This window comes from Aulonocara stuartgranti (genome assembly GCF_965226115.1).
Source record: "Aulonocara stuartgranti genome assembly, chromosome: 15".
In the NCBI taxonomy this organism is placed as follows: Eukaryota; Metazoa; Chordata; class Actinopteri; order Cichliformes; family Cichlidae; genus Aulonocara; species Aulonocara stuartgranti.
The window spans coordinates 7,045,063-7,060,550 of NC_138951.1; the positions used below are offsets into that span (position 1 = coordinate 7,045,063).

A 15,488-nucleotide genomic window follows, 5' to 3' on the forward strand; every position below is an offset into this window, starting at 1 on the left:
AAATGTTTAATGCATACAAAAAGATGCACCAGTGCTGTGGATTCCTTAAACACTTCAAGGTTCTCCATGCACTGAGATAAGCCACAAAACCAACACCAACTCCCACCCGCCATGGATCTCCCTGACAACAAAAGAGACTCAAACATGACCCTAAGGATCTTCTATTATGCCAGTGGTTTTAATCCTAACGTTGCTGCTGATTGGTTTATATTTACAGTTTGTAATTTTGTCATCCTGTGTGTCTATCTCTCATTCCTGTGCAAAAATTTCACCGCTTTCCTACTGAACTGTTAACACAGATAATAAAGTTCAGATAATTTGATTGTATTTGCTAAATAATATAGCAAATATAATCACCAGATGTAGCAACTGCATGAAAATGTTATAGAATCACTGCCATTCTACTGCTGCAGGACATTTTCTGTGCCACTGATAAATGTGAAACTAATCCCTGCACAAAATATTAAAACATGCACTTGTTGTATAAATGACATTTGGGCTCAGACAAAATGTGAACCATATTAAACCTTTTTCTAAACATATTTATTTTTAACTTTTTTTTCAACATATTTTAACCCCTTGATGCCAAGTGCATTATATTTGAGACATGACTTTTTGAGGCTTCATTAGTGTGATTTTTTTTCTTTGCCTGGTAAACCTAAATAAAGACATTTTTAAGACAAAAGCTGTAGCAAATATTATGCAAATTTAAAGGCATATATGCAAATTACTTTTTTGATTATTTCTTTAAAAATGTGTTTGAGCTGGGTGTTAACACCATAGGGAATGAGTATTCAGTATGACCATGTATATCTTTAACTTGATGAGTAAGAATTTATCAAACAATAGTTTTTTAACTCTGGGTTCAGTTTTTTAGAGTTCTGGTAACAGGGTTGCGCCAAGCACAACACACAGTAACTACAATGTCTAATTAAAAGTGAAAATATTATACCTGAGTAGGACAAATGTTTGTTTTTTTACGGTTTATTATTTGTTTTTCTTAAGTAAATCGCAGTTATTTAAAAAAATTAAATAAAGTTAGTTCTTTTTTATGGTGTACAACATACTAAACCATAACAGGTTTAATGAAGCCCTCCTTTTACTGTGAAATACACTCCTTTTTTACCTACTTTGTGCAGCCACACACACCAGATCTACACAACATATGTATCACCGCTGGAAAGTGTTTGCAGCACATCCAGCAGTACTGAAGTTAGCTGGGCAGGGCACAGAGCTCAACTAACGTAGCAACACAGTCGTTTCCTGTCATACATAACTTCATAACCAAATATAAATGCAGCTGTGGAAATATCTCAACCTGGCCTTCAGCTGAGGACGCTTCTCGAGGTATCCCGAGTTCAGGTGAGTGTATTTATAGGCCACTTTAGCAGCCCGGAGACACACTGACAGCTAGCAGGCTAGCTACATGCACTGCTGGAGCTAGCAGGCCAACTTTGGCTGAATGAATGATTTAACTTATTCGACTGTAGATTGGTTACAGCCACAAAAGCAATGCCAGAGTTTAACATTATGACAAGTAGTTTAATATCTGTTTATACAACTTGGGGCTGAAAAGCTAACGTTAGCACAACAGTAGCCTAGCTGGGTGGCTACATTAGCTCTGCCAAACAGAGAGGCCTTTGTTGTTCTATTTGCAGACCGATAAAGTCACGAGAAGTATGCTGGCCTGTCTGTTGTTTGTAATATTTAGGCTTTCAAAGCTACAGTTATTTGGGAAGTAATGTTCAAAGGGGGATATTTGCCCTGAAAACAGTTTTGTGCTATATGCGAACGAGGGCGTTCCCAGAAGTGTCAGCAGAGCAGTGCAGTGTATGCTAACTTGGGCTGCATTCCCATGTTTTTGTCAGTGAGTCACTAAATCTGTTTAGCTTGTAGCATGCATGTCCCATTTGCTGTGCTGTGACTCTCTCCCTGCAGCATGGCAGGCTGTGGAGAAGTGGACCTCTCAGCAAACGCCCTGCGACCTTCCAAGCTCATTGAGGAAGTGGGGGATGCTGCCTCCACCAGCACTACCCCGGAGTGCGCCATCTGCCTGCAGAGCTGCGTCCATCCTGTACGCCTCCCGTGCTGCCATGTCTTCTGCTTCCTGTGCGTGAAAGGTGCCTCCTGGCATAGCAAGCGCTGTGCTCTCTGCCGACAGGAAATCCCTGAGGACTTCCTGGAGCGGCCTGTTCTCCTGTCACCTGAAGAACTGAAGGCAGCGGCTTCTGGGTTGAGCCGAAGCGGGGGAGTAGGAGGTGAATCCTGCGGAGACTATGCATGGTACTATGAAGGACGCAACGGTTGGTGGCAGTACGATGAGAGGACAAGCCGAGAGCTAGAGGAGGCCTTCGCCAAGGGCAGAAAGAGCACAGAGATGCTGATTGCGGGGTTTCTTTATGTGGCTGATCTGGAAAACATGGTCCAGTACCGCAGAAATGAGCATGGTCGCAGGCGCAAGATAAAGAGGGACATTCTAGATATTCCTAAAAAGGGGGTGGCGGGATTAAGGTTAGACCCTGAACCTACCCCTGTTCCTGCTTTACCTGTCATTGCTCCGGCAGCAACAGAGCGTGTCAGCTCAGCTCATGGATCGGACTCTGCTGGCCAATCGCAGTCTTCCTTTCCGGTTATTGTGTCTTGTCCCCCTGTTAGACCTCAAACACTCCTGGGGCGTCATCATCTCACCAGTCCTCTGTCACCTTCGACCCTGGAGGCATCTTTTTCTCAGCTTCTAATCAGCCAGCCTGAGGGTGAAGAGGTGGAAGGAGATGACGAGCTTCAGATGTATGAATCTGCATCTGGCAACAGTGAGAGTGAGGACGAGAAGAAGTGCGAGAGAGATCGAGAAGAATCAGTGGCACGAAGAAGACATAGGCAGAGGCCGCTAAGAGAGATCCAGCCAACCAGAGTCCCTCCAAGGGGCAGGCCTTCTAGTTCTACACTCAGTCTCCGTTCACGTAGTCCTGATGGGCAGTGCACTGTGACAGAAGTGTGACTGGAACATTTGAAAAGTTCTCAAACTCTCATCAGTTCAGCAAAAAAGTTTAAAAACCAGTATGCATCTTTAAAAGATCCCATGGATAGAGCAATACCTTTTGAATGTGTTGTTGCCTGTGTCACTGGGTGATTAACCTGTTGACTGATGTGCCAAACATTATCCTGAAATTATTGTTGGAATAATTAAAATTCTCCCTCCACTTTAATGTAAACTTCATTCTGTCGGTGGCCCTGTGTCTGTTGAGCTGTGTTCAGACCAAATTCATGAAAATATAGAGAGTAGTAAAAGCGAGAAGAAGGATTACAGGCAGTAGCTGGAATCAGGTCCTCCAGTTTTGAGAGAGTTTAGAGAATCCATTTTATGACTCTTAGCAAAATTTCCACTGAAGTTGTAATGCAAGTAATTTAGCTTGCAGACTTGCATACTTTCCCCAGTTCATGTCACCTGAAGCAAATTAACATTTTTACATAGACATTATATGAAATTGCTACGTGTGGGATAATGTAATAGCTAACATCATCATAACACCTCTGATATAGGTTGATGTTTCATGTTACCTTTGTTGTACTCTCTCATGAGCAGAAACAACTAAAACCTTAGAAAGGAATATAATTTTTTTTTAAGGTCGTTGTTATAGTCGTAAACAGTTTGCAGTTCATGGCTCAGTGGTTATGCAACAGCAGGCTTGTTCCTAAAACAAAAAAGTGACGTGCTTTAGAAAGCTATCCAGTCTATAAACTACCATAAGCTCACTGCCTTATCATAAGATGTGACAGTGTAATACAGCCCTTTTGAAATTCAGTGATTCTCTATTTACCAATTTTATGAGCTCATTGTTAATGTGGCTGATTTATGTATATCTAAATGTTTTTTCCTCTTTTCTCCATTTTTAGAGTGATGGTTTAAAAATCAAGCCTAAAATGTAGCAAAAGTTACAGAGGATTGAAACTGCTTCCTTGCTGTGATGATTAGGTTTTTTTATTTTTAAAGCTTAATCAGGATCTAATTATTAGCTATTTAAATTTGAGATTGTGTGTGTGTGTGTGTGTGTGTGTGTGTGTGCGCGTGCGCGTGCGCGCGCGTGTGTATTAGAGGAGGGAGGCCATTTCCCCCCCTGGTTTGGTGTGATAGTCTTATTTAATAATGATGTGTTTTTTTTTTTTTTGTTGTGAGCACTGTTGGGTGTTGAAAAGCTATTGGCAGAACCACTGGAAAGTGTTGGGTTATATATGTAGAGAGACACATTTGGATTTCTATTTCTTGTCACAGGGCTACTATCAAAGCTTTGGCATTGACGTGTACTTGAATGAGCTCACACTGTCCTCACAAGCTTTGTCACCCTCACGACGCCTTCCCTCCCCATGTTCTTGCTTCAGCTTTTAAGTTTTTGCTGTACCTGTCTTACTGAAGTCTGAATGTTTCCCTTGTGGTGTTTTTGTCAAGTTATTAAAATTGTTTATCTGTGATTTAAAGTCACATAATGGGGTGTGTTGATTTTCATTTATGATGGATGAATATGTAATTCAGTGCATTAGAGGATTGTGGGATGACTGGAAGCTCTGATCCATGGACTTGCTTGCAAGGAGTGTCCTGGATTTAATGTTTCAAGAGTCCACAAGATGGAGGTGTTGCTCAGATTTCTGAAACCCTTAAGCAGCTCCATACAGACTGGGTGGTTGAAACCTTGCCCGTGATGCAACTAAGAGTATTTTTGTGCCTATTGTGAATAATAACATTTTTAACATTGGAATTACTAACTCAAGCATACATTGTACTGGAAAGTTGCTGAATTCAGCTGCAGTTTGTGTCAAAGTGAATACTTGAGTTTTTATTTAACATTTATTTGTTCTTAAATGATTACGAATCTTAAGTGGACAGAAATATTCAGTTTGTGTGTTTAAAATCATTACTGCCTTTTCTATAATCCATGAGCAACATGTAAATTTATTTGTATAAATTCTGGGTTCTCTGCACATTTTTCAGTAAAATGGAGCTGATCCAATCCAAAACATCAACTTATTCACAGCCTTTAAAAGGTACAAACAGACTAACAGTTAACACCACTGCACTCCCACTGTATCTCCATCAAAGTCTTGCTCACATTTGCTTTGGTTTGACGCATTAGTCTGTATGCATCACTAAAGGCTGTGACTTAAACACTGGGCTCCGGACCCTTCTGCCCTTTGGATTTATTTATATGATGCTCTGAAACCCCACCAAAGCCGCTGAGCTGCAGCATTTGCCAAGTGAAGAAAACTGCAGGCTTGATGCGTGCAGTTGGACTGTGACTTGAATTAGAAACATGGCTCTGTGGGCCAGACTTTGTCTGTGTCTTTTCAGAGCTTTCACAAAGCTGTGTGCACTCTTTAGTCAGTGGCGATGGTGGCCAGATGTCGTGTTTCTGTTCCTGGGTAAAATAATTTTCATCTGCAGCCTGGAAAATAAGTGAATGCAATTTTGTTTTGTTTTTGAAAAAAGAACATCTTCATTCTTTCAGCAGTTTTAGAAAGCATTCAAACACAATTTTGTATACTTTATCGAGTTGTAAATGGGTAAAAACTTAACACTCAGTTTGTAGTTTTTAGTCATGTTAACAGTTAAACAAAACAAACTTCTGACCATGATAAGTGACTATGTAAGGTGTGTTTTGTTTCAGGAGGTGAGCAAGAACTAGCTGTCACTCTAAAAGGGCTTCAGGAGTCCTCTGCAGAGACAGGAAAACCTGCTCATAGATAACCACCATCATACGGGCCTTTATGGCAAATAAGCCAGATAGAGGATACCCTGATTGGAATACAAATGACTTGCCATTCATATGTGTTGGCAGGCTCCATTCTGTTTCTGGCAATGCTTAGCACTAAAGAAATACAAGAAAAATATGGAATCGCCACACTTAGAGGATGTTCATTTAGCTGTTTGACTTTATGAAATAAACAAAGCCAATATGACAAAAACATTTTTGTATTCAAATGCTGGACATTCTGACTTCATGAAACATTGGCGTTTTGACAGAACTGTAAGAAATGTGATCAAATGAAAACCAGAAAACAATGAAAATGAAGCATGGCCTGTGAATGTTCAGAAGTTAATCATAAATTCGTATTGGCTGAAGATTTTAATCTGATTAAAAAACCCCAAAAACATCCATTCTGGCTCCAAGTTTATCCATCAACTGCTCTTTGAGAAAGTTGGACTCGGTTTGATTGAGAAAATTGCTTTTATTAGTAAAGCCCATACGTCAACCAGGGATGTCAGGCTTTGATGTTTTTCTGGTTTTGTTGATAATGGTTTAACTTTGGATCTGGACAGAAATATTCCATTAATTAAAATAATTATATATAATAGTTGTTCACATATCATCTACCTCCATGTCACCCCATTCCTAGCTTCCTATTCTGTCACACCGACCTTCTGCGTGTCCTCCTTCACTGCATCCATGAATCTTTTCATCATCCTTTGCCCAGTATATCCACTGTCCAAACCATCTCAGGATGCCTCTCTAACATTCCTACAAACCGCTCAACCTGAGCTAAAGTACTAATTTTTAATATCGCTATCTTGACTGAACATCCTCCAATTGTGGTGACTGCAAATTTTTGCCAGGAGTTGCATCACCAATAATCTTCAAGCTGTGGAGGTGCAGTTCAGCAAAATGTGCAGGGATCCAGCTAAAGAGTTTCTGAAAGAAATGACCTGAGTGCAACAGTGCAGTTATCAATATAGCAGTGAGCCTCACTACAACACTACAGTTGAGTGCATATCAAGAAAGTGTGCCTGAATCCTGTGGTGCCAAGAGATGTACCCCCCAAAATTAAAGCTTTAAATACTGCGTAACATTGACAGATTGATGGGTAGACTGGGCCTTACCACCTTCTGAGGTCAGTATATTTCCTTTTCTTTTCCCTTTTATGTGTATTGCAAAAAATAGTATTCACCAAAGTATCACGTGTTGCTGAGAAGGTAGTTTATGGTGAGTTTTATGATTTTCTTGTTCTCTGAAAAATACCTTCCAGCTGTAGCCGACAACCAAACCAATACAGTAAATCAGTTTTCCACATAACTGAAACACAACGCCTGCTTGGAACCGAGAGGCTCCGCAAGCTCAGGAGTATATCTATGGGTGCTTGTCACCACAACCAGTTGCATTTACATTACATGCAATTTGATCTATTGTTTCTATGAAAATATTGATTTCAGTAGCTTTCAATTTTTTGGAGATCTATACCTGAACACAGCTGATACTTGTCTTGTGTGTGTTCCATTCATTTACACATGAAGGCTAAACTCTGTCAAGTACTTAAAAAAAACTTGCATTACCTCACCACTGTAGCAGTGTATTCTTTTCTGACTGATATATTTTTGTATATGTTGTTGTGCAACAGTCAAAACATCATAAATATAATCACTGAACAACTAATGTGATGCACATGAATAATAACGTGGATATTACATTGTGCTCTTTTGCTTTTACACAGAAACAGAGACTGTGTTTAGATGGAACATCTGCTGGGGCGGAAGATGAGATGTGACATTAGCGTGAAAATAGCATGAAGGACAAATGAAGAAGAGCAGACATGATGTTGACATAGAAACAAAGATGTCTTTCTGAATTTATTTTTTTTAAAACCTGACTGTGAGTCTCATTGCATCTATGATGAGAGTCCATGGCTACTTCTGGTCTGGGCATGCACTATATGATATGGCTATTGCTGAGTGCAGGCAGACAGACGGGAGACAAGCCTGCTATATGTTTTCAGACACGTAGCTGCCCTCTAACGATCTCACGTGAACCTCATATACTGGTCAAATGCCTTCTGTAGCCTAACTTTTCACACTACATAAAATACATACCCTGTCTCCAATACATCCACAAATAGTCTCATCACTCTCGCCACCCTGAGGCCCAAAGTGGAGCATTGTTATTGTGGGGATTGTTTCTAACCTTATTTTGTTGAACATGGTGGATTGGTTGAGTCCATTAAATACAGGCTCAGGTTTTCTTATACAAATTCTATTGAATATTAAAATGTTTATTTTGTAAGAGAATAAAAGATGTTAGTACACTGTTTAGACTGTTACAAGAACCATTAGCATGTGGCCTCTGTCTTGCAGCTGTGCATGATGTGTCTATGCATATATGCACAGTAGGTCATCAGTATTTCTAACCATAATGCAGAGATTCACAGACAAGGTACCTCACTCATGCAGGAGCCAAAAATGACTTCACTTCTACTGTAACGCTCATCGACCTAACACCATTAGCCTATCAAGTAACATGCCTCACTAAGCCCAGTGCTACTGAACCATTTATAACAGTGACGTATCACATTATTACTATGAAGATCGTAAAGTTTATATTATGAGTCTTCTCCATTTCTAAAAACAGTTTAATGTGATTGCACACTGTATTTTCCATTTGGTGTCTACTTGCTACCAAATGAAGGCTAAAGGGAGAACTAGACAGGTTAGTACTGAGCTGACAGTTTAAGGTACTGATATTAGCTTTTGCACAGGAAGAAATGTTCTTTAGAGATCTAGCTGCTCTCTAGTTTATACAGTGTGGGAAATAATTATTTGGTCATCCAATGAATTTGTAAGTTTGCCCTTTTCTAAATAAATTAAATGAAAAATGAAATGAAAAAAGTTTCATTTCAATGGAGAGAAACACAATATCAACCAAAAATCCACATTAACAAAGTTCATAAAACTTAAATAAATTCATCTCCCATGCAAGATTGTTCCTTCTGGGGTGAGAATGATCACGAGAAAGGTGGCAGAACACTCTAAAACTCCCCTGTAGCTTGTTAATGATCTAATGACATTCGGGATCACAGTGACCAAGAATGCCATTAATAATACACTAGACTGCAATAGACTGAATCTTCCAGTGGCTGCAAGGTCACTCTGCTTTTAGGTGAGCAAATAAATGATTCAGAAAGAGCTTGAAAGAAAGTGCTGTGATCAGATGGAATCAAAATTGGGCTCTTTGGTTTTAGAAATGCTGAGTATGACCCAAAGATCACCATCCCCACAGTCAAGCATAGGGTTGGAAACATGCTTTGGTGTCATTTTCCACTAATGGTACAGAACGATTTTACCAAAATCAGGGGCCAATGGACAGAGCCATGAAGCATAAAATCTTGGTTGAGAATCTTTCTTCAGGGGAAAAAGTCCATGACAACATTGTACCAATGCATTACAGCAGTCAACAGCAGCAGCCAGGTGCATGTACCTGCAAAACAGATGACATTCCTTGGTGATGTGTATGTCCAGGAACATTTATCTGACGCGAACATGGGCACATGAATGGGCCACAGGCCAGTCCTGCAGCCATGTTGCCGCTCCCAGCTGACCACCAAATTAAAATTGGTCATTTGTCACACGATAAATGGACCACTATAGTCACCTCTGCCAAGCAACACCAGCTAATCCCACGAGAGCGCCCCGCTCTTGTTTTGAAAGACGACCCTCGTGGGTCATCTTTCAAAGGGGAGATATTTGGGCCCCATTCTATTTTAATGAAGGGTTCTGGAATTTTCAAGAACACTTTAGGCTCCCCCCTGGCTGTCCTTAATGGTCCAACCTCTTGTACTGCTGCACTCATCATCTAGCATTTGAGACGGCTGGTTCAATGGACAGATGCAGGCACACTGACAGTGTGGACAGGTGGACGAAGATAGAGCAGAACAAACTGTGACACCACCTCCAGTCTAATGGGACATTTTGTGCCATATGGTTAAAAGGAGCACAAAATGGAAGCGTGGAGCAGTGGAATTTGAAATTACACCTCTGGCCTAACAGAGTTGACCCTCAAATTCATAATTTAGGCTGTCAACACTCCTGGGAGATGTACAGCAGCTTTGAAATCCATTTTTTACGTGTTACCGATACAGGGATTCGAGAGGAGCAGGTTCAGCAGCTGCTGAAAATGTGTGAATTCTTATCACCCAATATCTTTGAGAGACAAGAAGATAACTTTATTTACAAATGTGTGACAAGAAATTTCAGGTTCGCATAGATCTCTGAAAGAGCATTTCGCAAAAGGTCTGAAAAGACTGAACAAAACAGGTGTCAGTCGAACCCTGCTCGTTTCTGCAGCTGTGCGCTCACGTGTGCAGTGGCAGGTGGATGCCAATGAGAGGACAGAGACATGCCTGTTGTTTGAGACATGCAAACATTTCTTGTCTGTTAAATTTTAACACGAGAAATCCAGCTATATAATGCAATGAGAGTGTGTGCAAATTATGCATATCATAGATCATTTTAACCACGTTCTGATTGGAGACTGCAAGATAAACAGAGGTGTTTTAACAATATTGATGCCTCAGTTCCATCAGGAAGACATCTGTAATTTTATTAATTACACCTTCACCATCAACTGGTAGTGGCAGATGGCTGCACCTCCCTGAGTCTGGTGCTACGGGAGGTTTCTTCCTGTTAAAAGGGAGTTTTTTGTTCCCACTGTCACCAAGCATTTACTCATATGTGGTCATCTGATTGTTCATGTTTTCTCTCTATTGTATGGTCTTCAACCTTGCATTAAAGAGCATCATGACATGACCGTGGCTGACTGTGATATGCTGTAAAGCAAGCAGGATTTATTTTTGAATAAAGCAATATTAACTATGAAACAACTATAAGTTGCTCCTGTAAAATAAACTCAGTTTTCCAGACATTGATTTATACCAGTTGTAAATTGGTCTGTAAAACCTTTTTTCTTTTACCTTTTCTTTTTAGTCCAAGATTACGCTCAGTCCAAGTCTGGATAAATGTCTGAAAGACTGATACACGTGTTTTCTCTTAACAGAGGTGAGGATAGATGTAAATGTTGGCAATCACTGCCACAGGTTCGATTCTCTAAGGGGGTACAAGTGCTGCCTTGTCTGGGCTGCTCCCAGGATCTCAGCACACACACGCATGTACACAATAGCAAACCATTGAAAAGGGCAGTTCAGCATTGTACATGTGTCATGAATGAATGTGTTTGGACAGGACTGCACTTTTATAGCATATAATAAAAGTTGCATAACTCGTAAAGTAGTTGCGTAAAGTAGAGGCTGTCCGAGGTGTGATGATGTAAAACTAAAAGTATCTTTTAGTGGGCGTAACCCCCTTGGGTATGTTAACTTGGTTGCTGACGTCAAGTAAGCCAAGGCGACACTTCAGCTGTCTGCTCCTGTGTTCTCTTCCTTTCTCCCCACTGGCATGTGTCTGCTTCTGCTCACATGAATAGCCTTTCCGGTGGAGAGCATGTTGTGCCAGGCTCTGCCATGCTGTGTCGGTCTGATAGCAGTGTCTTTCATTCAGGGCGGCAGGGATAAAGGGGGAGCAGGCTGGACTAGGAGGGTGAAGAAGGAGAAGACGTACATGGCAAAGAACACTGCTTTTTCACACTTTCTAGTGCGGATTTCCTGTTTAAAAGCTCGCTTATGCAGGTGGGAGGTCGAGTTAGTAGGGGGCCTGATGAGGGTAGCAGAGATGGCCAGCATCTTGCAGCATGTGGAGGCGCCAACCTGTAAGACGGGCTGTCATTTACTCACACAAAGAACCTGGAAGCAGAGGCGGGAAGACCAATGAGTAATGCTGTAACAGGGATACAGGAAGAGAAATGTAATTTTGATACCAGACAGAGGAATAATAAGGGGAACTATTGTAATGTGCCTAAAAAAGCAAAATACACACAGACACACACAAATGAACCCAAAAACCACTAAATAAAATTACTTAAAAAAGAAAATGAGTGAGGGGCAAAATTATGTCCCAGATGAGCAGTTGAAACCCAGAATCTAAAGGCATTTCTACCTGAGGAGGCAGAAAAGGAGATAAATAAGCTAAAAGATAAAGAGCTAAGGAGACAGAGAGAGGAGCCAAAACCCCCTTCCTGCTCTTTATTTATACTCCTAAAGACAGCAGGATAAGATTTCTGGCACCAAAACACACGTCACGCTTGCTATTTCTGTCTGAGGTGCCACATAGCACTGAGAGGTTGGGTGACAGGCATGAAATGAAACACAGGCCCAAGAGTCTTCCACGCACCAATGCAGCTTTTAAATGACATTTCACACTTCAAATACCCTGTAAAATGGGGCAAAAGGCATAGCAGGGCACGAACATATGTGCATACGTCTAAAAATGATGTTGGTTGGTGCAGAAACTGTGTGATATGAATGCTTTTTTTATGCAATGCAAATGTTCTTTCAGCGCCAGTGTGTAAACTTGTGAGTGTGTCAATGTGTTTCCTTCCTCTGCTCCAAAGCAGGTGTCAGGTGCCCCAGAGGTTGTTGATGGGAGAATGATGAGGTGAGAAACACAAAGCATGCGACGTCATCTCTGCCTGTGCCGCACGCTGAATATCCCGATAACGGCAGGTAACGTAACTGCCCTTGAACGGACGCTGCACGGTGTTTATGTGCTTAACAGCATCATCATTTCACTTTTTTTTTTTTTTTTAAGAACATGATTAAACCCAACAAATCAAAACTGTGTCATATGCCAATCTGGAAGCTGGAAGTAATCACATAGCTTGTTTCAAATAGCTTATGTCACGTTGCAAAGCCGCCTAGCTCTGGACGAGCTGCCATCTCACTGGCATGCTGTGATTGGATATCAGCAGGCATCAGCGGGCAACGTCCTGCAATATGAGCCAATATTAATGGAGTGAGACAATGCAGTCCTTCAACGCAGAGAGAGACGAGTCTTTATGTCAAAGCACTGTCATATTTATTACCAAGAAAAAAAGACATTAAAGGCATATTATAGTCATTTGTCACAGCTGTTATTTCGACATCTTAAATATATTTTGACAATGTGATACAGTACAACACACTGTTGTTGACAGTTAGAGGAGTGGCCGCTGGAAGAACGGAGAACGGTCGATAATACAGCAGCCGTAAGGATCAAACACACGGGCATGCACCCTCAAAACAGGGCTGCATGCTTCGTCACGTTACACAGAAAACACCTGAAATTCAATACAAAAAAAAATAAAGAAGTTTATAGATACGATGCAGGATTACAACAAAGCCGATATGGTGATGTGTTGGCAAAGTTTAGGCACAGAAGGATTTAAAAGCCACAGCAGCACTGGAGAATGTAGTGGATGTGTTTTATCTCACAACAAAAACGAAGCGCTCTTGTTTGATAGAAATTATTTACAAAAAAAGAGGAAGGGAACAAGCTCAGTTCGAATGGAACTATTACATAATGACGGTCTCAGTAGGAAGAGAGTAAGAAATAAGAAGCCGGTGCTTCATGGCAGGGCTTGGGGTTCTGGTCATGGGGCTAGGGGGGTGAGTGAGTGGGCTTGGTGGGCGGTAGATTGGGCCTGAGGGGGCGGTGATTCTGGCAGGAGGGGTGCGGCTGGCCCATCTGGAAGGAGGTCGCTGGTTGGCCGGCCGTGCAGGGCGAGAGAAGCTCTTCTTAGGCGTGGCTGGTGACAACTCAGCTTGGTTTGTCTGGTTACAAACACAGTGGTACGCGTGTTAGGGTGTACTACAGTTTTTTTTTTTTACAGGTTTATCAAATTTATAGTAAAAAAAGAAGCAGAAATTTACCTACCTGTTGTGGCTCCTGTCTGTAGGGTTTGTATCCTGTTCTGGGATTGGAGCTGTACTCGTGTTGGATCTCCAGCATGTCCAGCAGTTCAATGAGTCCTTCATCCCTCAACTGGCCATAACGAGTCGACTCCTGTCCTGATAACATTCCCCTATGGATTACAGAGGGAGCACTTGAAACCCTGTGCTCCATTTTGGGCTCCGCTTGCTCCACTGTAGCCTTTCTTGATTTCTCTCGAGCCAGTCCTCCATCTCTGTCTGCCCCACTGTGAGCTCTGGGTCTAATCTTTGGGCTCCCTGCCACCTGTGATCTCCTCTGAGACTGCTGGGGACCAGACTGGGATCCTTTGGAACTGCTGTACCCTCCTCTTTGATCCTTGTAGTTCTGCCTTCCAGGGTCTAATGCTAACCCCCGATCTTGGCTGGGCTCTATCTCTGCTGTCAGCACGTCAGAATCCGTTTGGCACTTCTGGGTAGGCACGCGGGTGGGCAACCTGCCGGCGACTGCAGCGGCTCCCAGAGTTCTGCGCTGACAGCTGGGAGTGGGACACTTTCCTTCTGGAGCTTGCCCCCGATGGGTAACCACTCCAGATTCTGTCAGCATTTTACCTTCATTCTCCTGCAGCATGGCTCCAAACTTCCTGAGAACAGAGGGGCTGCTGCATTTCCTGTCACCCATGACACCTGCACTGAAGGACTTCCTGTCCAGAGCGGGAGATTCTGCAGTCCCTTGGAGTTGCGAGCGTGCTTGCGCAGGAGCATCCCTTTGTCCAAGAGGGGGCTTGGCTGAGTTTTCTTTGTTGGGGGAACTCTCTCTGCAGGGGGAGTTTCTCATGTGAGACACTCTGTTCTTTCTGTTTTCAGTCTCCTCGAAACTGCCGAAAAACTGTTCTTTACCAAGCCTGGTTCGGCACAGAGAAAATAACTCAAAACAAGGCACAAAAATCCTCTCAGACTATAAAGAGTTGATGAAAAACACATACAGCCTCTTACCTTTTATCTCCAGATCCTCTTTCAATCTCACCCTGGCATGCAGCGATGTCCTGGCTCACTTTGATTGTGTCACTGAAGCGCTGAAAGAGATCAGAAGTGACATAAAAATAACCCTGTATCACCCTGTGCTGTTATATTTGCTGGAAGATCATTGGCAAGGTACCCTTTACTGTATCTTTACCAAAACTGAACCCCACCACTCGATATAGCATAGCTCAATCTATTCTTATCTACTGTACTTTCATGTTGCACTTGGCAAGTTGGCTTTCTTCTCCACTGCTGTCAGGTACAGGGACAGAATGTGAAACTAGCCCCTATCTGGCAGCTTGTCTGTGTAAGCAGACTTACAGGGAACTGTAATCAATATGCTCCTGACCAAAGCCCTACTTATACTTTTACTGATCGGGTTCCTTCGGGCGTGCAAATGCCAACGACATGAGGCACATGGAAGGGAAATAAGAGAATTTATTTCCTCTACTTACCACGTGGCGAGCTCCATTGTTCTTCCGGCCCATTTGTTTCCCTGCCCCCAAATAATCCTGCAGCAGGTCGCCAATCTCTGAGACGCTGTTGGCGTGGCAGAAACCGTAGCCGTTCTGATGAGACACAGGGTAGCTGTACCCACTGGAGCTGCAGCCGTTACTATAGTGATGTGGCACAGTTATAGCTCTAGTGTGGCTCTCTCTGTGATGGTCAGGCACAAAAAGGCCATTGCCATGGTGACCCAGGCCACACTCCAACGGGGTGCCATTTTTCTGGTTGTCAGCGGCGATATCGTTTGCTCCTCTGCGGGCCTGAACTTCATTGTACAGCTGGAAAGCAGCGATATTAATGATTACAAAACTACTTTAAAATCTAACTTAGATTTCTGACAAGCTCATAATACCATTACACACATGCACCTGTTTCAATTTGCATCTTTGTAATGTGCAATACTTTGG

At 42.2% G+C, this 15,488-nt stretch overlaps 1 protein-coding gene across 1 annotated transcript; it reads left to right on the forward strand.

Moving 5' to 3' along the window:
• Positions 1-1,118: 1,118 nt before the first annotated feature.
• On the forward strand, positions 1,119-4,482 carry LOC309689394 (E3 ubiquitin-protein ligase rnf146-like). The gene is made up of 2 exons (XM_082505779.1): positions 1,119-1,362; positions 1,939-4,482. Exon 2 carries the CDS (start codon positions 1,940-1,942, stop codon positions 2,996-2,998), a length of 1,059 nt encoding a protein of 352 aa, XP_082361905.1. The 5' UTR covers positions 1,119-1,362; position 1,939; the 3' UTR covers positions 2,999-4,482.
• The last annotated feature ends 11,006 nt before the right edge of the window (positions 4,483-15,488 follow it).